General features: G+C 34.5%; 1 protein-coding gene across 3 annotated transcripts in view; it reads right to left on the reverse strand.

The window, feature by feature from the left end:
- SCML2 (Scm polycomb group protein like 2) overlaps positions 1-27,889 on the reverse strand; it is a 110,686-nt gene that overhangs the window by 15,932 nt on the left and 66,865 nt on the right. For all 3 annotated transcript variants that reach the window (XM_012784700.3, XM_012784702.3, XM_075999088.1), the window contains 4 exons: positions 13,166-13,383; positions 10,405-10,528; positions 1,823-2,026; positions 887-1,066 (listed from right to left, as the gene is read on the reverse strand). In XM_012784700.3, coding sequence (XP_012640154.2) covers positions 887-1,066; positions 1,823-2,026; positions 10,405-10,528; positions 13,166-13,383 — 726 coding nt within the window. The remainder of the gene's footprint in view (positions 1-886; positions 1,067-1,822; positions 2,027-10,404; positions 10,529-13,165; positions 13,384-27,889) is intronic.

Genomic DNA, 27,889 nt, shown 5'->3' on the forward strand with positions numbered 1-27,889 from the left:
CAAGAAGGGGATGGATATGAGAGACCTCACTGAATATGAGGAAAGGTGTGGGTAACTAACTGGAAGGACCAGAAAAAGAGGAGGAATTAGAGATGGTATCCAAGGTTTACATTTGAGTGGAATGTGAATTAGAATCCCTAGACTTAAACAGAGAGTCTGTGATGGTACTCTATTTTCACAATCAGCAGCACCTGGCCAGAAAACCATGGGGATGTAATACCTGAGAACTTCAGCTACTCTTAAAAGACTCGCATACAATCCTGCCATGATAAGTAGAACATGGTTAGCTTTCATGAGTCAGATGAAAAAGGGACAAATCTTTCCCAAATAACAAAGAATATTTAAACTTAAAAAGCTTTCTAGCTTTATGGATCAGAAGCAAGAAACCTGCTTTTGGTTCTAAAGGACTACCCTACACCCACCCTCTTATTCAGGCATCAGTTTGGGGTTCTTATGGAATAGAGGCAACCATGGCACAAACATTAAATTCGAGTGTATCACTCGTTTGTCACATCTCTCAATGCCTGTAACAGAATCTTCATCTTTATATATCCAATGGGCTTAACATGCTTTGCTGACTTTTTAAGATTATAAAGGTCAATAACTTTAAAGCCACATTTCAGTCTAATAGAAAATGTGTAACTCTGTGAGCTAGTCACAAAGAAGCCAAACATAACCCACTGGCTTTGAAGCTCAACTTTATGATGAATACAAGAAATTACTTTCCCACTCTGAATGAACAAAAACAACTATATATTATACATTTCTCATTAGTTCATTATAGCTAAAATGTTTACTTTAAGGAGGACATAAGGAAAAACTCTGAATTATACAAGATTCTCATGTTAAATACAAGTATAGTATAAAAATTTACATTTTCTCTCACCTGGTTTATTATCATGCTCTGCAGAGCTATGAGTATTACCCTTATAAGAGCTAAAAGGCTGGCTACTCAAAAGGTTCTTACACTCCATGCTGTGGCAAAGGGTCTCAAGAAAACGAAGAGCAAATGATGCACTATTCACTGGAGGGAGCTGGATGGAATGAGTTTCCCCATCAAAAGAGGCTATGAGGGGAAAAGAAAGATGTCAGAGTCATCTCACAAAGATGAGAAATACAACACTAACAATTTAGGAAATGTATTTTAAGTCTAATTTGTGGTTTTTGTAAAATTCATAAAGGAATAATCTTAAATTATAAAAGTTCCTCTCATTCAAACACAATAGCTTGTATTGGTAAAACATTCTCATTTAAAAATATTCATAAAATAAACAAAAATAGAAATAGAACAATAGAAACCCACTGATCTATAATAATACTTGCTTCTCTTCCAAATATTCCATGGTTTAATGTTGTGGTATCTGATCATATAATCATAGAAGACACCCAACTGTATCTTATCTCTTAATAACTTCTTGAGTCACATTTTTATTTAGAACTTCTTATAAATCGGTCTATTTTTTACAAACATTAAAATATCAACCAAAGTACTCTGTCTATAGTGAGCTTAACACAGCATGTCAAAGGGAAACTCTGTACCTTTTACCTCAATTTATGGTATTACTCTGATGTCATTTGTCTATTTAAGTAAACTTTCCAAATCAGGGCTAAAAGTCTATAAATATGTATTATGACTATTATAAGCCAATATAATAAATATTATAATATTATAGTTAATAGAATATAAGACTATAGTCTACATATTATAAAATCCTAGCCTTCTTAATCTGTCATGGGATTAGTTAAAAAATAAAATAAAACCCTAGCCTTCTTGAAACCTAACTCAAATTTGGAAAAGAAGCTGAATAAAGGATGAGTATACCAGTTATCACTTCTCCTCCACGATGATCTGGCTTAAGGAATCCAAAAACAGTCTTACTCTGAAAGGCACAATCCACACAGGCCTGCACGGTCCGGCGGAGCACCACATTCACCGGGCCTGGGCCATAGTGGTCAGGCAGCTGCTGGATTTTCTTTGGATCCAGGTGAGGGCCACAGTTTCCATGTTTGTTTATATAGACACAGACTTGAAGAAAAATGTATATATACACATAACAAATAATGAGACTGATAAAAGGAATTTTGTGGAAACACTACGTAATTATTATATCCCACTAATCACTTTACTCAAAGAGAACCTAAATATAATCACTATAATAATAATCATTTCTGCTACCTAAAAATATGTAGATAAGTGTATTCACACGAATATGACATTCGTGTGAAGATATTAAACCTACAAAGGAATAATCAAAATGTTTATTAAGTTTTTTAGAATCTTATCCAAACTGATTATATAAAAAGTATATAAGGTTTAGGAGCATCATAAAACAGTTCTCCATACCTTCCCATGTTATATAAAATGACACAAAGACAGATGAACAAGAATTTCCTTTCAAAACTGGTCATATTGGTATACTCGTTTTTGGACTGAATTTCTTTTAAATCACTAATATTGCACCTCAATTTTATTTTCTAAAGTAACCAAGAAGATATATATCACAGTAAGTTCTAATGACAGAGAAATTTCATTAATTTTAAGAAAATAAAAATGTTCCTTCTAAATATATACCAAGGTTCACCAAAGAAAATTTCAAAATAAACTTTTTCCTTAGGATAATAAAAGCATATAATAAAGAAGTAATTCATCTATAATCACACAAATGTTGAGTTTCAATAATTTTTCTTTACTGAGAATCAACAAATGCAAATCAATATACACTGTAAAAATGAGGGTACATCATTACCAAACAAAAAATATACTGTCCCCCTAAATCAAGAAGCACATTATTTTTAATCCATTACTTAACTAATATTGCAAAAATTTCATATAGTCTATATTTAGTATAATAAAGATCTATTAATCTCAATTTTGCTATGTTCAAATATATGATAATTCAACTTTGTGGTAATAGCCAGAGGAAGGGTAGACTGTCACAGAAATAAAACAGCTGTTAAAAACTCACCCCATGGTGAGTATGGCATGGACAAACTGTACTAAACACAAATGAACCTAAACAAGGATTTCAATGTTTTATCTCCTCTATGTTCTATTCATTTAGCTAGTCTCTCCTTGCTAATGGATTAAAAATCAGAAATAATGAACTAAAAAAATGAGATATATTACAATAATCATTTATAAAATGACTTCTATTTCAAAAAAAACCCCACTAAATTATAATTTCTTTTTGGTCAGGAAAGAAAAATTTGGGAGAAAAAGTCCAGAGAACACAAGAATATAAGGTAGATAATTAAGGATCTAAGAGGAAGCAATAAAAGATGCTTTTGAAAAACAGGAAAAGAGTAAGAGAATATACAAGAGATAAATAAAAGGGATTGATTTGTGTGGGTCTGTGTCATTTCAAACTCTTCACATAGTAAAGAATAATTTAAAGTCACCATGCCCCTTGACAAGCAATGACCTGTCAAGAAAAAGTATTTTGAAAAGATATTAAAACAAGGTTTGAGGTAGCTTTGAAAATATACATAATACAAAAAGATAAAATAAATTTTGAAATGAGATAAAGAGAAAACAAGAATAGATTTGACGATGATGTAAATTTTCTTATTTAAATGCATAAAATACTTTAAAGGATCTTGAATTTTCAAATGACTCACGTATTTAAACAGATGTTTTTCCTTAATATCAAATTAAACAATCAGAATTTCAAAATGCTTTAATATAAAAACTGCTAAAAGAAATGTTCACTGATGGAAAAAAAATGGCAGGCTAGAAGGAGCCTGCCAGAATGCTGCTCCCCAAGGAAAGAAGTGAAAAATGCGGTCAGCTGCCTACGTTCAGATACTTCTTCTCTGAAGCAACATGTGAAATCACAGAAAGGCAACGCAGGACATTCAGTATGGAGAAAAAAAATGATGGGGCAATATATATAACAAGATCAAAGAACATGCAGGGAAGAATAGGAGGATAGAGTGTTGAGGCACTGCGCTCACCCTGCTGGCACTGTGCAAGTTGTAAGAAGGCTACCTCTGTCTGGTCAGACCAGGGACACCTGCCTGGAGCCTGTGCAGTGTCATAGCATCAAACAACAGGCGCGGTGGAGATCGAGCAGCAGCTAAAGCCATCCTGAGCTCTCGGTGCACAGTGCCACATTGGCACTGGGCTGGGGAGGGAATGGACTAACAGGAGGCTTCCCTGAGCCATACCCTATGACTGCCTACAGGGCAATGGGATCTGAGCATGGGAACTGACCTGACTAGGTCACAGCAGGCTCCGACCTGAGAGGCTTTGGACTACTGCTTCAGCAGGTCCTGGGGAGGGTGGGGAGAACTCCGCGATCCCTAGGCAGCTGGAACCAACCTCTGCCCATGTGAGTTGGCATCCAGGTAGTCCCTGAGCCTGCAGAACAGTCTGCCACTTGCTTGGCCCTGACTCCACCCTCCAGGCCACAATTGCCTCCTACCTGCTTGGCCCTGACCCCACCCTCCAGGTCGGGTCAGCCCTGCCACCCGCATGGCTCTATGGCCCTCCTTTGGGCTCCTCCCCAGTCCCAGCTCTGAGGCTTTCACACTAGAGCCCAAGGCTCTGCCTCTGTGCCTCCAAAGCTCCTGCCAGGCCCGAGACACTATCCCTAAGACTTCATCACTGCATCTGGACCCCAAGACCCCAACCCAGAGCCTCCACCACCACCGCAAGGCCAGAGGAACTGTTCCGAAGTCCAATACCCAACCAGTGACCCCAGACTCGAGCTGCCAGTACACTGCAACCTGGTTTGAATGAATGCCCACAGCCTGGGAACTCACGGCTGCCTAGATAGCTTTACCTAGCTGTTACTATCACCCCTGCGGGAAGACCCTGGGTAGAGCAATCCCTACAACACAAGCCTCAGTGAAGAGGGTCTCACCTAGCTCCTAACTCGAATATCCTACAACTATATGGTGGACAACCCAACACCCAACACAAATAGCATTCAACACAGGTTTGAGCAGAGGCAATCACAAGCGAGCAGAACACATCAGAACAGCTGCATTAGAGGCTTCTAGTGCACACACCCCTCCTCTACCATGTCAACATTCCAGAGTAGGGGGGAAACAGTGCCATCTAGGGACCTCCCCTTCTTTGAATCAAGCAGGAGAGTTCCCAGTAAGGAACAGGTGCCTGACAAACCTATTAGCCCTGAGTTGAGAAAAGAGGTTTCAGATGAAAAGAAACCAGCAAAAGAACCTAGGCAACATAAAATATCAAAACAGATTGACACCCTCAAAGGGATCATAATGGAGCTATAGCAGTGAACTCCAACTACAAGGAAATTGTCAAAATGACAAAAATGGAATTCAGAATATGGATGGCAAATTAAATGAGTGGAATTGAAGAAAAAGTTGAAAACTAACAGAAAGAAACCAACAAAATATTTCAAGAAATTAATGAAAAAGTTACTAAAGAACTAGACAAAATACAGAAGGATATAATAAAGCTTAAATAAATAAGAGTCATTTAGGGAATTTCAAAACATAGCAGAAAATTTCAGCAACAGATTAAACTAAGGAGAGGAAAGAATCTCAGAGCTTGAAAACAAGGCTCTCAAGCTAAGCCAGTCATTTAAAGAGGCAGAGAAGAGAACAAAAAGGCAGAGCAATCACTTAGAGAGATACGGGACTACACAAAGTGAACTAACATGAATTATAGGTATCCCAGAGAGACCAGAAGATACAGATAAAAACATGGAAACTCTGTTCAAGGGAATTATTGAGGAAAAATTCCCTGGTATCGTCAGAGATCCAGACATCCAGATACAAGATGGCCATCAAATACTGGGAAGATTCATAGCAAATAGGACATCTTCAAGACACACAGTAATTAACCTGGCCAAAATAAAAATGAAAGAGAGAATTCTACAAGCAGCTAGATGTAAGCAATAACTGACTACAAGAGAAAACCCATCAGGCTAAATGCAGACTTCTCAGCAGAAATCTTACAAGCCAGAAGGGAGTGGGCCCCCATCTTCAATCTTCTTAAACAGAAAAATTGCCATCCTACAATTTTGTCTCCTGAAAAACTAAGTTTCATAATTGATGGAGAAATTAAGCCTTTTCCAGACAAGCAAACATTGAGGGAATTTGTCATGAACAGACCTGCCCTGCAGAAAACACTCAGAACTGTGTTATACATGAATCAGCACCATAGACACCCATCAATGTAAAATCACCCAAAATAGCCAAAGCTCACAACTCCTATAAAACAATAGCATAAGAAGAAAAACAAAGCAACAAGGTACTACCAATTATGATGAACAGAACAGCATCACAAATATCAATTCTATCTCTTAACATTAATGGCTTGAATGTGTTACTCAAAAGACATAGGCTGACTGAATGGATGAACAAACACAAGCCAAATATCTGCTGCCTCCAGGAGACACATCTAAACCACAAGGATGCAAACAAGCTCAAAGTTAAAAGATAGAAAAAAATATTTCATGCAAATGGAAACCAAAAGAGAGCAGGAGTAGCCATTTTCATATCAGACAAAATTGACTTTAAATCAACAATGGTAAAGAAAGACAAAGATGGTCATTATATAATGCTAAAGGGAGCAATTCAATGAGAAGACATGACAATCCTAAATGTATATGCACCTAACACAGGAACTCCCAGATACATAAACTCTACCAGATCTAAGCAAGGAAATGAATAATAGCATCACAATTGCTGGGGACTTCAATATCCCACTATCAGAGCTGGATAGATCATCAAAGCAGAAAATAAACAAACATTGGACTTAAACAGGACTCTAAAACAAATGGACCTAACAGATACTTACAGAACATTCTACTCAAAAACTACTGAATATACATTCTCCTCATCAGCACACGGGCCATTTTGCAAGACTGATCATATCTTAGGCCATAAAACATGTCTCAATAAATTTTTAAAAACTGAAATCATACCATGTATCTTCTCAGATCAAGATGGATTAAAACTAGAAATCATTTGGACTTGTTAACCAGGCTTAGGAGAAAAGAAAAAAAAACTAGAAATCAATTCTAAGACTAATAATTCTACACAAAGTCATGGAAGTTAAACAGCCTGCTACTGAATGATTGTGGGTCAAGGAGGAAATTAAGATGGAAATCAAAAGATTCCTTGAACTGAATGACAAAGGAGACAAAGCTATCATAATCTTTGGGACACAGCAAAAGCATACCTAAGGGGAAAATTCACGCCTTAAATGCCAGTATCCAAAAGTGAGAAAGATCACGAATTAATAACCTAATATCAAATCTCAAGGAACTGGAAAAGGATGAGCAAACCAAACCCAATGTCAGCATAAGAAAACAAAGGCCATTCAGTCTCTATCTCCTTGAAAAAAAAAAAAAAAAAAAGAAAGAAGAAAACAAAGGCCAGAGCATAACTAAAAGAAATGGATAGATTTCAGTTTCTTGAGCAAATAGAAAAAAAAAAAAAAAGAAATGGAAAACAAACAAACAAACAAATAATACAAAGGGTCAATTAAAAAAGTCAGTTCTTTGAAAAGATAAACAAGATAGCCCTCTTGCTAGATTAGCCAGGAATAGAAAAGAAAGGACCCAAATAAGCTCAATCAGAAATGAAAAAGGAGACACCACAACTCAACACTGAAATAAAAAACATCACCTGGAATACTATGAAAATCTCTATGCATATAAACAAGAAAATGCAAAGGAAATGTAAAAATTCCTGGAAACACACAACTTTCTAAGCCTAAATCAGGAAGAAACAGAAATCTTGAATAGACCAATGATGAGCAGTGAGATTGAAGCATTAATACAGTTTTCCAATAAAAAAAATGTCCAGATCAGATAGATTCACCACCAAATTCTACCAGACCTACAAAGAAGAACTGGTACTCACGCTGCAGAAATTATTCCATAACATTGAGGAGGAGGGACTCCTTCCCAAATCAATTCTATGAAGCCAGTATCACCTTGATATCAAAACCAAGTAAGGACACAACAAAAAAAGAAAACTACAGACCAATGTCCTTATGAATATAGATGCAAAAATTCTCAATAAAATACTAGCAAACAATTTCATAGCACATCAAAGAAATAATCCACCATCACCAAGTAGGCTTGATCCCGGGGATACAAGGATGGTTCAATATACATAAAGCAATAAATGTAATTCACTACATAAACTAAAGCAGAAACAAAGACCATATGATCATTTCAATAGATGCAGAAAAAGCATTTGACAGAATGCTTTTTGTCTGAATAAGGAAAGGTTGAAAGCATTCCCACTAAGAACTGGAACAAGACAGGGGTGCCCAAGTTCACCACTTCTATTCAACATAGTGCTGGGAGTCCTAGCCAGAGCAATCAGTAAAAAAATAAAGGGTATCCAAACCAGGAAATAGGAGGTCAAACTATCACTTTTGCTGATGATACAATCTTGTATCTAAAAAACTCCAAAGACTCCACTAAAAGTCTGCTGGAATTGATAAATAAATTCGGGATAAAAAAAAAATCAATGTACACAAGTCTATAGTATTTCTATATACCAATAACAGTCAAGCTAAGAGTCAAATCAAAGACTCAATACCATTCACAATAGCTACAAAGAAAATAAAATACCTATGAATATACTTAATCAAGGAGATCAAAGATCTCTACAAGGAGAACTACGAAACACCAAGGAAAGAAATTGTGGATGACACAAGCAAATGGAAAAACATATAATACTCATAGATCAATAGAATCGACATTGTTAAAATGTCCGTATTACCCTAAGTGATTTACAGATTCAATGCAATCCCCATAAAAATATCAACCACACATTTCACAGATCTAGAAAAATTCTATACTTCATTTGGAACCAGCAAAGAGCCTGAATAGTCAAAGCAACCCTAAGCAAAAAGAACAAAGTTGGAGGCATCACATTACCAGACTTCAAACTATGCTACAAAGCTATAGTAAACAAAACAGTATGGTACTGGCACAAAAATAGAGACACAGATCAATGGAACAGCATAAAGAACCCAGATATAAAACCACCTACCTACAGCCAATTGATCATTGACAAAGCAAACACCACCACACAACAGGGAAAAGAAGCCTTATTCAGTAAATGGTGCTGGGAACATTGGATAGCCATGTGCAGAAGAATGAAACAGGACCCCAGTGGAGAGAGAGCACCACTTAGAAAAATTAATTCAAGATAGATAAAAGACTTAAATGTAAGGCATGAAACCACAAGAATTCTAGAAGAAAATGTAAGAAAATCTCTTCTAAACATCAGTCTAGGCAAAGAATTTATGACTAAGACCCCAATGGCAATTATAGCAGCAACAAAAATAAATAAATGGGACTTGATTAAATTAAAAAGCTTCTGTACAGCTATGGAAATAATCAACAGAGTAAATAGACAAACTACATAATGGGAGAAAATATTCGCAATCTACACTACTGATAAAGAGCTAATAACTAATAGAATCTATAAAAAACTCATCAAATCAGCAAGAAAAAATTACAACCCCATTAAAAAGTAGGCAAAAGATATGAACAGAAGCTTCTCAAAATAAGATAAGTGACCAAGAAACATATGAAAAAATGCTCAACATTACTAATCATCGGGGAACTGCTAATTAAAGCCACAATGAGACATCACCTTACTATTAGAATGGCTTTTATTATTAATAAAAAGTCCCAAAACAATAGACGCTGGTATGGATGCAAAGAGAAAGGAATGCTTATACACTGTTGGTGGGACTGCAAATTAGTATAACCTCTATGGAAAACAGTATGGAGATTTCTCAAAGTAGACCTACCATTCAATCCTGCAATCCCATTACTGGGTATTTACTCAAAGGAAAAGAAGTCATTTTATCAAAAAGACACCTGCATTTGAATGTTTATTGCAGAGCAATTTGCAATTGCAAAGATGTGGAATCAACTCAAGTGTCCATCAATTCATGAGTGGATTAACAAAATGTGATATATGTATACCATGGAGTACTACTTAGCCATAAAAAGGATGAATAAATGCGTTTTGCAGCAATCTGGAAGGAACTGGACACCATTATCCTAAGTGGAGTATCTCAAGAATGGAAAAACAAACACCACATGTACTCTCTAATAAATTGGAACTGATGGACTACACAAGAACACAGAGGAAAGTAAAAGTCATTAGAAATCAAGTAGGGGAGAGTGGGGAGAAGGGGAAGGGCAAAAACCCACCACCTAACAGGTACAATGAACATTATTCAGGTAATGGGCACACTTACAGCCCTGATTCAAGCCATGTATCAAAAACATCTATACCCTCTTAATATTTTGAAATAAATTTTTAAAAAGAAATGTTTACTATTATCATTTTTTTTGCTCTTATTTCCAGGACTTCAAAGACACTGAAAATAATACAGAATAAAACATCACTAATTTTATGCTCTTTTAAAAATACTAATACCTGTAGACATTACTATTTTTGATGTCCCAGAAAAGGCACTCTCATCATATGAAATGCCACGTTTTCTGAGCAGCGAATGTAGAGAAGCTGAAGATGTAGAACACATCACAGGAAGACATTTCTCCTGTTTTTGAAAAAGAAGGGAAAAAAAGAACACAAGTATACATCATCCATTAAAATATTCCTAGATAAGAAAGTCAGAAAATTATAGACCATCATTGGTTTACAAAATTATCAGTTATCAGAAGTCCTCAAGGTTGGAAAGTCCTGTGTATCATAAATGGCAGTACTTCCCCAACTGAGCTCCTCAGAGGCCCACAAGCTGTCCAGGTAGGGGAGGAAGAGACCAAAAGGCTAGGATTCTCTACCCTATCCCTTGCTCCAACTGATCACAACTTAGCCAAATTAGTTTACTCTGTAAAACTTGTTTTTTGTTTTTCTTTCGAGGTTCCTTGTAAGACAATTTTTTTCACATTGCTAAAGAAAAGTCTTTAAATCTCTAGCTTGGAGCAATATATCCAATAGAGAAAAACAAAATCCCAGCAAGGCAAAAGACAGAGCTTGTCTTTAGAAAGCAGTTGCTCACTTAGTCTTCACTGTGTCTAGCCTGCATTTCTTCATAATACATAAAATAATTTTGGCAAAATTATAAGTGACTTGCTGAAGTCTATACAAAATTATGCTTACTGTATACAAGAACCAAATGTCTTCTGGGCATTGTTAGACATCACTAACATTTAATTTATTTTACATCAACTCTTGGGGTTTTCTAGGAGCTACCTTCAAACATGACTCTCCAATGTCAGAAAAGGGACTCTTGTGCCTAGAAAAGGTATTAATAGAGGACATTTAAAAGGCAGTGACAAAGGAGTAAAAAATAGGAAAGCATTCAATATTGTTGTAATTTATTTGCTTAAATTAATGATTGTCATTTGAGTTCACAGCATTCTAGTCAATGATACTATTTTTAAGTACTGAAATACAATTATTGTGTTGATAATCTCATTATTTCAATATTTAAAAGATCTGAAATCTGAATCCTTTGACTTGAGATATACCAAGATAGTAGGTTTGCATTAACACTGCAAATTGAACAAAGGGACATTTATTTAGAAAATGTGCTTGTATACTAGAATCCTTAAGGGGAGAAAGAAAACGCCAGCTGACAAGGAATGAATCTGTGGCAAGAATGATTTTTTTTTACTTTAAAGATTCTGAATAACTAAACTATGAACAAACAAGTACTAAAACAGGGAAATAGGTAACTGCATGAAAATCTTCATCTTTTCATGAAGAAATAATGAAGCTAAAGATGGCAAAAGTGAACTAAAATGTTGCCTTTGAGACAATACAGTTTATTATGAAAAAGATTGTAACACCGGTCCCTTTCTCCATCCCCACCACTAAATAATGTTTTCAAGAAGATTTCTTCAAAATTATCAGATTAGCATTGGAATCATAAAATAAAGGAGTCAAAAGAAACTTGAGTTATCTTATAGCTTCACCATTATACCAACTAATCACAAAGAATTTTTCAACAGCTGTAAAATGCATGTTAATTTTTAAAATGCATTTAAAATATTATTTTACTTTAAATTTCACTATTAACTTTTAAATTTTATTTAAACATTTCATCTATGATTTATATTAGAATAATCTGCTTGATTCTTTAATGTTTATAACTATATATTTGAAATATATAGTTTTGACTTTTGATTTTTATAAATTTTAAATGTTTTTAAATAAAAATACCAGTATCAATATATTTTAAAATCAAAATGGTATTATTTTGTTCCATACAGCAAAGATTAGTTGAAGCAAAACAGAAATGTTGTAGATACTGATATCAGATGGCTGAACTCAGGAATGTTTATTAAGGTAATACTGCTGAAATCTAATTCAGTCAGCTCTAACAGATCTGAGAAGATTCTCTCTTTATATTTAAAGTATATCTCTTATAGATAGGACATACTTGGGTATTCTGAAAAATCCATTTTGACAATTTGCCTTTTAATTAGAGAGTTTAGTCTACTAACTTTTAACACAATTATTAAAATGTTTGGGCCTGGGCCTACCATTTATTATTTGCTTTCTATTTGTATCTCTGTGTTTTGCTCTTCTGTTCCTCCTGTCCTGTCTTTTTTTTTAGATCATTTGAAACATTATTTGAAACATTCTTCAGAATGTTTTCTATTAATATCCCTGCTGCCTCATATGCTACACAAAGTGCACTTGATCCAAGGCTAAAAACCACAAAAATGGAAACTCACTTTGTATAACACCCCTTCTCCTAGTATATACTCCCCCTGCCACCAGAATCTGTCTGTTTCCATTCACTCTTTTGTGTCTTCAGTTAGCTGAAGGTAGACAGGATATGACTCCAACATTACTGAATGTATCAAATTGATTCCTACACCCCCGAACACTAGTTTTTTGAGGTATAATTTATGTATAGTAAAATTCACTTCACATTGATTTTTAAAGGATACTGAGTTTTTAAATTAACTAGCCTGAACATAAATCACATATGTGATATTTTCAATGTACTTTTAAAGAAGTAGAAAATACCATAAAAGTTTTAAATTTACCCAGAGAAATAGCAATCTCTCAATAGTTGTATGAGACCCTAAAGAGTCTATATACCTCTTAGCACATTCCTAAAGTCCCTCATCATACTCTTAGTAAATTCATAAATTGTATATTATAAATACTAAGGCACCATAAAGACCTACAATACAAATTAGCAGGAGATACAACTAACCTTTTTTCCTGAGTTTACCCCTTTTTTCCTTGGTGTGGTAGTTTTAACAGAACTGCCCTTTTTGGAAACTGAAGTATGTCCAGCTGGTTTAGTTCGACCTGCTTTCTTGATCTGCTGTGTTGGTAATACTAGAGTAGTTTTCTGTGGAGACTGCACTGAATGCTGGGTCTCTTTGGTAGGAGAAGACTGTGGTTTTGCTATTTTCTTTACAATAGGAACTGAGGGGAAAAAAATCACAACAAAAAATATTAAAGCAAATGACACAATTAAGGCATTGTCTTCTTAAGATTCAAAGTAAGTTTTACTTGACCTTTAAAACCATTCCCAAAGGTTATTCACTGGAAAGCACCTAAAATAAAGATACTATTTAAAATGAAGTTTTTGGTATTTTAACATTTCATATTATCAGGAAATAAAGCAGTTTAATTCTCCAGAAAAAAAATAAAGAGGTTTTTATAAGAGGAACCAGTAACTTTGAGCATAGTGAAAATTTCCAGCAATTTGCCTTTTGGCCGCTTCCCAGATTTTTAGTCCTTAGCACAGAAAAGAGTTGTTCCTTCAGAAAATACTATCCAATTATGCTATACAGGAATCGTCTTGCACATCAATAGAAAAACATAGCAAAGCAACTGCCTAGGGCTCCTGTTTCATCTTTCAGAGGGCAGGAGACTCCTTTGCTCTTGATTTTTTTCTTTCAGCTTTATTGAGGTATAACCGACAAATTAAAAGTACACATTTAAGGCTAAAATATATTATTTCCCTATATATATGTATATGTCTAATAATAAAGTTTCACATACTACAATATAGATCCTACATAATGTTGTTATGGAAAGAACACTATCATGCCCAAGTGATTTGTAGTCACTAGTTACCCAGTAGCCCAGTAGTAATATTTTTGAGTGAAGGTTACCTGCCAAGTTCCTTTTGTCTATGTTCAGAGTTAAGTAAAAAGGGATATTTTTAGTATTAATTCCTTAATAATCTCAATATAAAAATGAATTTTGCATTGTAAAAACTTAAGTGCTAATGCCAAACAAAAATTCTTTATGAGTATGTACATTTATACATTGATGCAAAAACCAACTACTTCATTTACAACCTAAAACCAATCTACTGCTTTGATTCTCCCATATTCTAAAGACTATGTATGTGTAAATATGACCTGTGATAGAGAATAGCATATCTTTACTGCAGCCTTTATGCCTACCTTCTACCACTTACCAAACCAAGAGGAAGGCATAGCCTACCCTCAGCTGCTAGGGCAAACAGAGGACCACTTCATTGCCACCACTATCTTCCCCCTGATTTGTAAGTAGTTTACCTACTTACACCAGCCTCTTCTTACCTCATTACCATCATCTACTTTACATTCTAGGCTCACTTCTACTTTTTTTTATAAACTCCAATAATCTAACTCACATTATTTCCCCGTACATAGTCTCCCTGTCATCATCTTAAGGAATGACCATCATGTTTCATCATCCTGACCTTATCAATGGAGATTTCAGCTAGTCCCTGAAATGGTTATACATGGCAATTTCTGGAACTCTTATCTCCAAGATGACCAATCATGTCCCCTTTCTCGAACTTCGTAACTGTCATCTTTGTTTAAACCAATTGACCATGCTTTACATTCTCATTATGACATCTAGTCACAAGCCCATTCCATTTTTATCCAATCCATTGGCTTTCTTCTGGCTTTGCTTTATTCCCTACTCAACCTGCACCCAACTGTTCACCTCCACCAACAAACCTCTAACTAGTATCCCCTTCCTTTACCACCCCTTGATCTTTGATCATGTCCGGCATGTCAGTTCCCACCTGAGTCACACTATCATTCACTTTCTCTTGTCCTGAGCTATACAAGGGTTAGAAATTTTTTTCAATAAAGGGCCAGAGAGTAACTATCTCAGGCTTTGAAGGCCATCTAAGGTCTCTGTCACATGTTCTTTTGTTTCTTTGTTTTTCTACAACCAATTAAGAATATAAATACCATTCTTAGCTCACAGGCTACATGGGCTGAATGTAGCTCTCAGGCTACAGGCATTTGCCAACTCCTCCTTGGTTTAGAACATCTAACTTCAACTGGGGAGTCACTGCTGCAACTACTGATTTCCAGTATGTTTCCATGGCAGAACACTTTTCCTTATTTAAGTTTCCATCTCCCTCTCTCTATTCCATTCAGCAAATGACTTCTATTTTATGAGAAGATGAATGACTATTTTTGGGGAGTGACCTTAATAATCCCATTTCTCCATCTTAAAATAATTTTATTTTCAATCATTCTCATCATTTTCTTGTGTGTCAAAAAGTTTTCTCTCTACTTTTCTAAGTCTAGTTCTCTTTTACTTATGCCTTAAGAATATCTTCTTTGGTTTCTATGGGATATTATGGTTTCCATTATCTCTTCTCTCTTCAAGGTATTTAATCACTTGATCCCCAACTTCTTGCTCTCTCTTACAACTGTCACATATCCCTTATTTTGAAATTACCTCCCTGTTTCAGGTATACTTTCAAGTGCTTGAGTGAATTCCCTCCTCCTGCTCACTACCAAAATATCATGAAGAATCACCTATACTTGACACTTCAATTTCCTTATGACTCTGTTTCCTTAGCCCCTGTAATGAGCTTTTCTTCTTCCAAACATATTTCAAAGAAATTATTTTCCAAGGTCACTAATGACCCCCCTTCCTAGTTACTAAATTCAAATAAATACTGATTCTCTTGACCAATCTATTGATCTCTACAGTTCTAAGTTCCCTACTCTGAATACCATGAAGAACAGGAATATATTGGGCTCTAGGATCTGGGTTCAAATTCCTGCGTCAGATTGGTTTAAGACAGAACTAGTAGTATAGGAGATTCTCAAAAAATATTTACTGAATAAATGAAAGATATTTTCAACCTGCAAGTCAATGCTACACCTCCAAAACTAGTATACTCTATAAGAAATAAGTTGTAGCAAATAAAATAGTAATTTTGTGGAACATGGCAAATGTAATGAAAACAATATTTGCTCCAAAAATTTTGGCATTTGAAAATTAAAGCTCTAACTTCAAATATTCCCCTAAAATATAATATTCTATTATAAAAACTCCTCAATGTATGGCATATATACATGTATGGGCAAAGTAAAAAAAGTATAAAAAATTTTACACATGAAAAAAAATTTTCAGTTTAGAAAGCAAGCTTTTCAAAGTCAATGATTCAATTTTGCTTACTGCTATATACCCAACACCTAGAATAAAATACTTTTCAAACTAATTTAACTAAAAAGGAAAGAGTAACCATTCAATATATGACATCAAAATTAAGTGCCAAAGAGCAATCATATAACACATATAGACACACCAGGTTAAAACTGTATTCAGGTGTCAATCTCTCAGTTCCCTTCATTCCTGCGGCCATCCCATCCATACCATAGCACTTGCTTCCTTGACTGGCATCTTCAGACACTGCTCCATTTCTTTTTCTTTTTTATTTTTATTTTTTGAGACAGAGTCTCACTCCGTTGCCCAGGCTAGACATGACATCAGCCTAGCTCACAGCAAACTCAAACTCCTAGACTCAAGCAACCCTTCTGCCTCAGCCACCCGAGTAGCTGGGGCTACAGGCATGCGCCACCATGCCTGGCTAATGTTTTCTATTTTTAGTAGAGACGGGGTCTCACTCTTGCTCAGGCTGGTCTCGAACTCCTGACCTCGAGTGATGCTGCTCCCTCAGCAGCCCGGAATGCTAGGATTACAGGCGTGAGCCACCGCGCCCGGCCCACTGCTCCATTTCTTATTTCCCTTCCCCACACCTGTATCAGAGGAGCCACTCAACCCACCCCAGAAGCCCAACCTTGCTTCAGGAATTAAATGTTCATAGGAGCCAAAGTCTGCTTTTCCTCAGTAAATAGCCTTTTAAATACCCAAGGACTATTATTGTCACATAAGAGTGACTTTACCTTTCTATAAGTAAGAATGTTTTAAATGCATGTTTATTTCCTTATTTTCAGCAATAAAAAAACCCTTTTAGAATACCTCGAAGTCTGAGAAAAACTCTTAAAGGAAACCATAAGGGAGTAGTTGTTACCAGTGGAAATGGAAACCAGGAAGCGTGTTCCTTGTAGTTATCACACTGAGCATTTGTCAGTCAGAAGCCAGATGAAGAGTAAGGATTTTCTCAGAAGAGGTAAGGTATAGATCAGATGGACAAGGGGTTCTGGTACCAACTGTTATTTACAACTATTCCTTCCCATTCTTCTCACTATCTAGGTGCAAGAATACTGGTTCCAGATTAATTAGGTTCAATTCCAGCTTTGTCACATAATACTTATGAGATTTGGGGCAAATTGTTTAAATTCTGCCTGTGGCACATTTTATCAACAGCAGCACTACTACCATCACCATTGTGGTCTGCATTCTCACCCTTCCTTCCCAGGCCCTGAGGGTACTCCTTGCCCTCATCTATCAGTAGATTAGAGACTGGGAAACCTTGTGGTCAATAGCTAACAAATGGAAGGAAAAGAAGTTTCCTCCAAAGAAGGAACTCTTATTTATCTACATTCTCTCTAGCTAATACCTTTCACTCCTTCCTTTTAAGATCAAACTTCTTAAAGAACTCCATGTTCACTATTATTACCATTTTCTCATTTCTAACCCTCAGCAATTACACTTCCACAGATATCACTTTTTAGGGAACCTCTGGATGCTAATGTCACCAACAGTCTCCTAACAGCCATTGACAATGGATACCTCCTCCTGATCTTATTTGACTTCCAGCATTAGATATTTGTGACAATGCCTTCTTTTTTAAACTCCTTCTTGGGTCTCACATAGTCATTCCCTCCTGATTCTCCTCCTACCTGTCACTTGTGTTATTTCCCAAGGATTGGCCACCTTCTACTCACCCCCACCTCAGTTTTGAGTGCTCTAGTTCAGTCCCATGATTTCAGCTACTGCCTACTCCTTGGCCTACTGTCCAAGGCCCTCTACTATCTGCCCTCTGCATATCTTCACAGCCTCATCTCTTCCCGAACTATCATTACAGATTCAGCCATAATTATCTGCTTCAGACCCCCAAACATTTGACCCTTTCTGCCTTCACAGAGACTGATCTTTCTCCTAGGAAAGGCCTTCCCTCCCTTAGTCAATGACTAAGTTAGTAGTCAATGACTAAACTACTATAGATTCCTTGAAATTGTGCTCAATTATCAGCTCTATAAAATTCTAACGCTAAGCTTCCCAAGCAAACATAGGACCCTGATGCTTAGACCATCACGAATACTGTGTTTATCTCTACTGGCATAGACCTTATAGTATCTTATCTTTACTTACCTATCTATCTGTCCCATCACACTGTGACTTCCCTTAGGAGAAGGAACCATGTTAAGCTCCATTGTTATATCTCCAACACCTGGTCTAGGACCTACCACACAGTGTATATCCAATATATGTTTGCTAAACTAATGACTGTTTAATATTAAAGTTTTGTCTCTGATCTTCTATTCTCATAGAAACAGTTCAAGGAGATTATGCATTAAATAGACTACTATGAATTGATCATAGTTTTCTTAGTAAAAATATGCTCCAAATACTAATCAACTTAAAAATCAATTTCTAGAATATATTCCATTCAAAAAGGAAGGAAGAACTGTAAATTAAGTCCACAGTTAAGACCACTTCACACTCATCAGAATGGCTATAATAAAAGAAAAAACATAGAAAACTGCTGGCAAGGATGTGGAAAAATTGGAACCCTTGCACATTGCTAACAGGAATGTAAAGTGGTACAGTTGCTGTGAAAAGCAGTTGGGCAGTTCCTCAAAAAAGTTACACATAGAATTACCATATGACCCACTAATTCCACTCCTAGGTACATACCCCAAAGAACTGAAAACAGGTATTCAAATAAGTGTATTTATACACATGTTCACAGCAGCACTACTCACCATAGCCAAAAGGTAGAAGGAGCCCAAATGTCCGTCAATGGACAAATGGATAAGCAAACTGTGAGATATCCATATGATGGATTATTTAGCCATAAAAAGAAATGAAGTATTGATACATGCTACAGCACAGATGAACCTTGAAGACATTACGCTAAGTGAAAGAAGCCAGACACAAAAGGTCACATATCATATGATTCCATTTACATGAACTATCTAGAATAGGTAAATCCACAGAGACAGAATATAGATTGGTGGTTAACAGGGGAAAGGGGGAGAAAGGAATAGGGAACAACTATTTAATGGGTACAGGATTTCCTTTCAGGGGGATAAAATGTTTTGGAATTAGATAGAGGTAGTGGTTGCACAACATTATGAATGTACTAAATGCCCTTGACTTGTTCATTTTAAAATAGTTAATTCTATGTTATGTGAATTTCACTTCATTAAAAAAAAAAAAAAACCACCACTGGGGGATTTGAGAGAAATTTGCATATCTCAAATGTGCCAGGGACTTCACATATATTATTAAAATTTGTCTTTATAACTTTGTAAAGAAAGTATTATTATAATCTCCATTTTAGATATGAATAAATAGAGGCTCAGCAAGATAAGTAACTATCCAACCCAGTATCATACATCCAGTCTAGAAAAGGTAGAACTGGAATTCAAATTCAGGACTGTCTCACCCAAAAGTCCATGCTCTTTGCTTAAACTGGGTACTATTTTTAATTAATGAGGGAAATAATGAAAATAAAAGAACTTTTAATCAAAATATTTTCTTCTATAAGCTTAAAATATAGAATTAAATGATTCGGTTAAGTTTTTTTTCAGGTTCAGATTTGAGAGAGCTTACATGTAAACCACAAAGAAAATAATTTAAAGTAGTAAAGAAAACAATATCAACATGCCCTTAATAATTCAGTGTTTAGGTGTTTTAGTTTTTTTCTTTTTTTCCTCAGCTTTACTGAGGTATAATAAAGTTTTCTTTATTATACCTCAAAGTAATTGAGTTTTTTTCAATTCTTTTGGCTAAATATATCTTTAAGAAAAAAAAATTGTACCAAATATTGGAGGAGTAGCTTCTGATAGTCTTGACTCTTTAAATTTTCCTGTATAATTTCTCTAATTCAAATATTTATAATCAGATCACAATTAAGTCTATTAATTACTAGAAGAGCAGTGGAAGACTAAGTAAATGGGACCGAACCAATACAATTCTGTGTACATGGAACACAATACAATATATGCTTTTAAAGATGTCCTCAGTTGATCTGAATGACTACTGGCAATTAATTTTTAATTGAAATATCCTAAGGCTTATTAATTAAAACGTTAACAGTGATTATCTCCAGATGGCAGGAATACAAAAAAATTTTAGATTTTATCACTTATCTTTATTTTTCAAATGTTCTACAATAAATATCAATTTTGTCGTTAAAAACACAAAATGCCAACAAAGATTAACAACTTAGATTCTTCTTTAACAATAGAACCAGCCATTTAAAATATTTAGATATCTCTAAAGAAAATGATTATTCAACATAAGCACTATAATATTCTATTTAGATAAACAGCAATACTTTTAGACTAGTATACATGAATCCACTAAAAATATTAGAAATACTCATGCGGGCTCACTACATACTAGCAGTGACTTTTAGAATCCTTAAAAACAAAACACAATAATCTGCAACTCAGTCTCTAGCAATTTCAGAATTATAGATCGCCTCAGTACCACAGGCAGAAATTGCTCAGAAAAGCTGATTCAGCAGAACATAACAGTAAAAGTATTTCTATTGCCCAAGTAGTTGACTATCAGAAACAGTGTCTAACTCCATTCATAGTAGCAGGGCATCCTCTGTCCTAGTCAGACATCCCCCTACACACCTCAATCCTGCCTCCCATAGGTCATCACTCTTCTTGTATCATCAATTAAAGACTTCTCTAAAACACTGCTTTTTCATTCTATCTCCCACTTTCCTACTGTGCCCAAAACAAGCATAAAAGCCTCTTTTTCCCCCCACCCTTTTCATCTTCAAAGGTCTATTTGTTTTACAACTAATCACTACAAAGGAAAAGGATGAAGTTACAAAAGAAAACAAGGTCTCTACTAGTGGTAGCTGTCCCAATTGTCATGAAAATTGGACCTGTCTTTTCATATTTTAACCCTTGCTGGACTTTGCACCAACTTCCCTACTCTAACCTGAAGGCTCACCCCAGCTCCCTATTCATTTACCTAGCAGAGATAGCTGATATAGTAAGAGTCCAATAGCCAGAACAAGCCCTGCCCTGCTGCCTTAGCTCCTCCATCATCCTTCCGGAGTCTCCTCGATGACCCATGTAGGCTTCCCTCTCAACACCAAGAACCACTGTTTTACAGTATTAAAAATACTTTAAACATACAATAAAAGGTAACTTCCACACAAAAAGAAATACATCATTCACTCAGAAAAGTAAAGATTTCATTTAAAATAGCTTGCTGTGTCTTCTCCAGCAGCTTTAAAAAATTAGATCTGGACAACTAAACCAAAACCAGATATATTTAAAGGATCTATAGCTTTGACTTACTCCCCCAACCCCCATTTCAAAACAGGGCTTGGGGATCTAAGATAAACAGATTAAAGAAGGAAGAAGAAACTCTTCATATAACTTATAAAACATTATCCCTTAATGTGCATAGAATATCTATCTTAAGGTTACTGAAAACTTGCAAAAACGTTACTGGTAAAAACTTCCCAAACACAATTGAAAGGGTAAAGGATAGCTCTCTAATTTAAACAAGATACAAAAGCCCAACTTAAGTTGTTCTCATCTCCATACTTAAGCGATAATGCCTTTTTTAGTTGGCATATATACTAAATTCAAATAAAATCTAATTTAGTAAAAATTATATGGTTTTCCTATCCTGTTACATAATTAATATATTAATATACATTCTCATAAGTATTCTCATAATATTAATATACATTCTCATAAGTATTCAGCCTATAAAGAAAATCATAAATGTGCAAGAACAAGTTAGAAATCACTATTAGAATTTAGAAGAGTCTAGAATTTAAGAGTCTTATTTTAAAAACATACTTGTTTTCTTCTTGCCACAGACATTTTGTAAACTATTCCTTTCAGCCTCATTGGGGAGTGCTTCCCATGAAGACTTCTGTTTCACAACTGCTAGTCATATATGTTTACTTCAAAAAAACCCAAGATTTTGATCACAATGACATTATTAAAGAAAATGACAATCCCCATAACTTTAAATATTTTCAGAAGAAAGTTAACACAAAAGAAGCAATTTCAGTTGTTTTAGGTCAATTCATAATTTACCTAATAATCTGAGCTTTTAAAAGCCAATCAATTTTTAAACCATAGTATCTTTTTTCTGAATAATTTCTATAGAGTAACTTCCATTATGCTACTATTAAAAAAATACACAGCAGTCACTGCTATAATTTCCACAAAACACACATTAAATGTATGGATATAATATTTAATTAAGTAAAATGATATCCATGTTTCTGTATCATAAAAATACTTTTAATAAGTCTCATCTAATACCAGTGAAAAATCATTTACAAAAACTATAGAAAAAATTTTGACAACACTTTCATTACAAACTGATGATTTACATGATCAAATTTGACTTACAATGGAATTGTTCCTGTTTAAAAAAAGAAAAAATATTTTTATGGTGGAAATAAGCAAAGACTGACTTTTCCCTGTACCATAAAACAATTTTTAGAAGTGACTATTCAAATAATAGTGCCAACAATTTCAGTAAGTAATATTTAGAACAATAAAGAGGATTTTACAGATAACAGAAATTACTAGAATATTTAGTATACAAAAGCTAACAAAGCAGACAATGAATTTCTTTAACGACCCTTCAACTACAATATAAAGAAACTTTGGCCATGATTCCTACCTTTATAAATATTCCAGAGAAACAAGTTGTTGCTGTATTTATCATTAAGGTGATTTAGGTTTCACTAGATAGCCTTGCTCCTTACCAGGAATAAAACTGCCTTCTAGAGAAAGCAAGTCAACAACAAAGCCCATGTTGCCTGAGCAAGCCCGAATTTCTAGCAAATGGGGATGAAGCTATTTGCATTTGTTGATTTAAGGGAGGAGGAGGAGGAGACAACGAGGACTAAGGGAACTGCTAAAGTAATTCACATATTGTCTGTGGGCTGTAGAGACAGTGATCATCAGTCACCTGCTCAAACTTCCTTCACTCTTGCCTTCAGAGAAGGACCAAAGGTTAACCTGGGTCAGAGAATCTGGAAAGAAATGAGAAGACATGCAAAATCTAACTGCCAACCCGTTGTGTCTGTAGACAAAGTATCCCCACTCTACCACATGTCCTCAAAACTAAGACATTTTAATAGTCTCAAGAGAACTTGTTAAAATATATCATAGAACAGAATGAAAAAGGAAAAATCTCCAGGTTCTGCTTGCAATTATTGCAGTATTTAGCTAGAATACTTAAAAAAAATTTTTTTTTCAAGATACTTCTTTGCATCATAATAGCCATCTCATTTACACAAGGAAAACATTTGTTCTGAACTGTTCATATGAAAAAGAAAATATCAGCTGTTTTAAATTTCATGGCTTTTGAGTGAGTCATTTGGGTTGACAGTATTTCTAACCATTTCATTTATACAAAGCAAGAAGAGTAGTGAATATACTAAATATATTAGTCCACATTTTATTATAAACTACATTAGGGGCAAAAATCTAAATGAATACGTGAAAAGCCTTCTAGTCAGACAGACACACCTTGAATTTTTTACAGGTACCTCTGCCACTTTTGACTCACTGTAACACAGTGAAACGAAAAGTGCTGCTTTGTGCGGTTTTCACTAAACATACATAGCCATACAAAAATAAGGGGAAAGTTGGTAAATACATGCGTTAAAAACTATAAAATCTTAATTTTAAAATTTAGAGTGGTAAAGCACAAGTTACAGAAACCACATACTCCTTTGCACATTGTCCACCTATAAAATAAAAGAAGCTAAAACTGCCCAAGATAATTAATTACTTTTAAGATCTATTTATTTTTATTTTTTTACTTTAACCTTAGGAAGAAAGTTTCTAGTGGTACAATTATGTTTGATTTTGCAACAAGGAAATCTACTATGTCAGCTCTATCAAATATTCATTATCAAAAATGTTTTACAAAGTTGTGAAGGAAACGCCATGTTACCAGTGAGTTGCATTTCTAAATTAAAGCTGTTTCCATGAGATGTGGAAGGCAGGGACCCAATAAACTGAAGGGTTTTATCAAGAAAAGAGTTAAGATGGTCACTGAAAGCCTATGGTACCACAGGATAGGAATGCTTGGCTACACACCTTCCTGATTCTAGGTTTTCCCCTCCTCCACAGTTCCCCTTAAACCAGAGAAATTCCTCTATACTCTTGGGATTCTGCAACTTTATACTCAAAGCATCTGGAAGTTTGCTGCCTGCCCTCCTTGATCTGGAAGGTCACAATTGCTCAAAAAAATCAGGCTACAAAGATGATACTTCACACCAGTATGGGGTCATCAATCAGCAATGTATAAATCTGAAGCTAAAGTTAAATAAAACATGTTCACTGATATTTTAGAAATTATATAAGTTCAAATTTGAATTTATAGTTTACTTTAAAAGCATTTAAGTACCTTTAAAGCAAGGTAGGATGGTTTACAATGTAGCAAAATTTACTTCTAAAAAGCTGAATATTTCATAATAGAAAAAATGTTAATATTGGGGCAAATTTTTAAAAAGAATCTTCTGCTCTGAATTTCTCCAATTTCTCAAAATACTAAAATTCTACATTTATTATGTTCATAAATAAAATTATGGAAACAAAATAATAATACATTTGTTTACAAATTTCCCCCCAAAAAAGACAGGAAAAAGATTTTTAAAAATAAATCTCACATAGCTTTCAAAATAAGGGTAGCCCCAGTTCTGATTCTAAATTGTTAGACTGTCTTATCTTGCTCCTTCAGTATTAACTACTTGGACTTTAATAAAATGAATAACTATAAACTCCTATAACTACATAGGCCACAGACATGTGAAGGACAGTATAAGGAAAAAAAAAACATAGTAGCTTACAGGCATTCCTAAATTTCAATCATTTTTTAGAGGGAACTAAGATATAAGATGTGGGGGTGAGGAAGAACAAGTTGAAAACAGAAAACAGCAAGATCAAATAAATTCTACAAAAAGAAAATCTACAATGGGGCTCATTTTCATTTATGTGATTCAGAATCTCCTTCAAGTTGCCAAGGACACAGTAGCACACATACTTCTTTCCTCTTTCTCACCAGACACCCTGTACGGGTCTTGTGAGTAAATCTGATGAGCTGTGACAGCACCAACCAGAAGCTAAGGGCTTTGAAAGACAGTAAGGTCATGACAAGAACTAAGAAAGGAAAACCTAAATAAATAGAGGAAAAAAGCCACATAGCCTGCTAAACTTCTATCCAAGTAAGTTTCTTGGTAGATTTTTCTATAATTGATAAGCCTAGTATGAATTTTGCTGTTTCGGATCACAAAGTGTTTAACACAGTTTAAAAAACCATTAAAAGAAGGTTTTAAGTAAACTGAACTTTATTACTATTCTTAAAAAGAAAATCAGTAAAGCTTAAACAAGCAGCTTTTTAACATAAAGTCAAATCAAGTAGTATTCAAGGATGCCTCACTACATTTTTAAAGAAATTTTGCAACTAAATTGTCTTTAGACATTAATTACTTGAAAAAGTTCTAAGTGATACATCTTAAAAAAATTTGAAAAAGGAATTATGTATTAATTATATAAAACAAACATTTCCAATGCACCTAATAGTCAAAATAAATAATACAGATTTTATTAAATTGAATTAAATTAATATTTGTACCTTTTGAAATTATTTAATTCTAAGGCCTTTCAATTCTTTAATATTCAAGTCAATAAATAATATTTCTGTAAATTAAAAAGACCATAAATAACATTAAAAAGTGAAAAAAGTTTTTACGTTTAACAAAGGGTTGACGTGCAATAAATGAAACACTTGAACAAATAAATAAGGAACACTCTTAAGAGAAAAATAGAAAATGATGATTAGCAGGAAAATTACAAAGGAATACTAATGGCCAAAATACATGGAAAGAAAAATACGTAACCTCACTAGTAATCTAAGAAATGAAAATTTGAAAAATAACATTTTTTAAATTAGTAAAAAACAAAAATGAGAATTCCAAAGGTTGGCCAGAGTAGGAAGAAAATACTTTCATCTATCTCTGAGGGTGGTAGAAATGGGTATGTCTTTTTCAAAGACCATTTGTCAGCCTTAAAAATATACTCCTTAACCCTGCAAAGTTGTTCTATAGAAACAGAGATGTATGAAAAGATACATGATAAAGGGATTCATCATATCATCTAGTTTCATTTTTTTTTAACAAAAATGTGACTGAGGACACTGTATCATGTAGTTTAATAACATAAACCTGCAAATATTCTAAATACTTAACAAAATAGAGGTTTGGTTAAGTAAATCATTGTATAGCCATATGATGAAATACAATGTAGAAATAAAATCAATTTGTAGAGATTTATTTTGCATGGAAATACAGTCACAATATATTATGAAAAAGTAGGTAAGTAAAATATGCAAAATAATCCCTTTCAAACTAAAATTATTTTATTATTTTAAAGCACAAATATGATATACAAATACATTCTTGTTTTTAAAAATAGCTACAGATAAAAGCAAAAGCCCCTATTACCGCTTCCTTTACCATCCAACATCCCTTCCCAGAAGTAATCAGTATTATACATCTGATATATAGTATTCCACATTTTTTTGGAATTTATCTACATATTTCTTTAAGTACTTATAGAAGTACATATTTGTAGCCAGGCATGGTGGCACATGCCTGTAGTCCCAACTGCTTGGGTGGCTGGGGCGGGAGGATCACTTGAACCCAGGAGTTTGAGACCATCCTGGGCAACATAGTGAAATCCCATCACTAAAAAAAAAAAGAAGAAGAAGAAGAAAAAGGAGGAGGAGGAAAAAAACATATTTATATTGTTTTGACATAATGGTATTATGCTGTATATGTTTGGGGGACTTACCCTTTTTACTTAATATGTCTTGGAGAGGTTTCCTTCTAAGTATAACACCCTCATTCTCCTAAATTATTCTATATTATGCTAAAGGATACTACAACAGAATTTATTTCAACATTTCTCCATTGATTGAACCATGTATGTGTATGGTTCTAAAGTTGTATATATAAGAGAAAAACGAAGCAGTATGAAGCCAAATACCACACTGTTTGCCACAGTTATCTCTGAAAGCTTTCTTCAATTTTTTGCTTTGAGCAATTATTACTTTTTCTATTAGAAGAAAATTGTTATAATAAAAATTAGAAAAAATATTTTGCATACAAGAATTTATCACATTATATCTAAGAAACAGTACCTTTATTTTACAGCTAAAATAATGATCATTCATGTAAATGAATGATGTATTGGCTAAAGTGAATGTTTTTTCTACTCGAAAAGAATATTAAACCTTGTCTAAGTATAGTACTAACCACTATTAACCTATCCATAATTAATAAGCAATGACTGAAACAAGGAAAAACAAATCACATATGCAATGTCTTCAGGTGAACGTCAACTAACAGTATTTAACAATACTTTCCCCAGAATCCCAAAGTTCTTCTGGTAACTTCTGGGAATCTTTACAAAACAGATTGTAGTATCAGTGGACACACCTTTGTTTCTACTCTAACTGCTTCCAAATTCTA

The sequence above is a fragment of the Microcebus murinus genome, chromosome X (genome assembly GCF_040939455.1).
Source record: "Microcebus murinus isolate Inina chromosome X, M.murinus_Inina_mat1.0, whole genome shotgun sequence".
Taxonomy (NCBI): Eukaryota; Metazoa; Chordata; class Mammalia; order Primates; family Cheirogaleidae; genus Microcebus; species Microcebus murinus.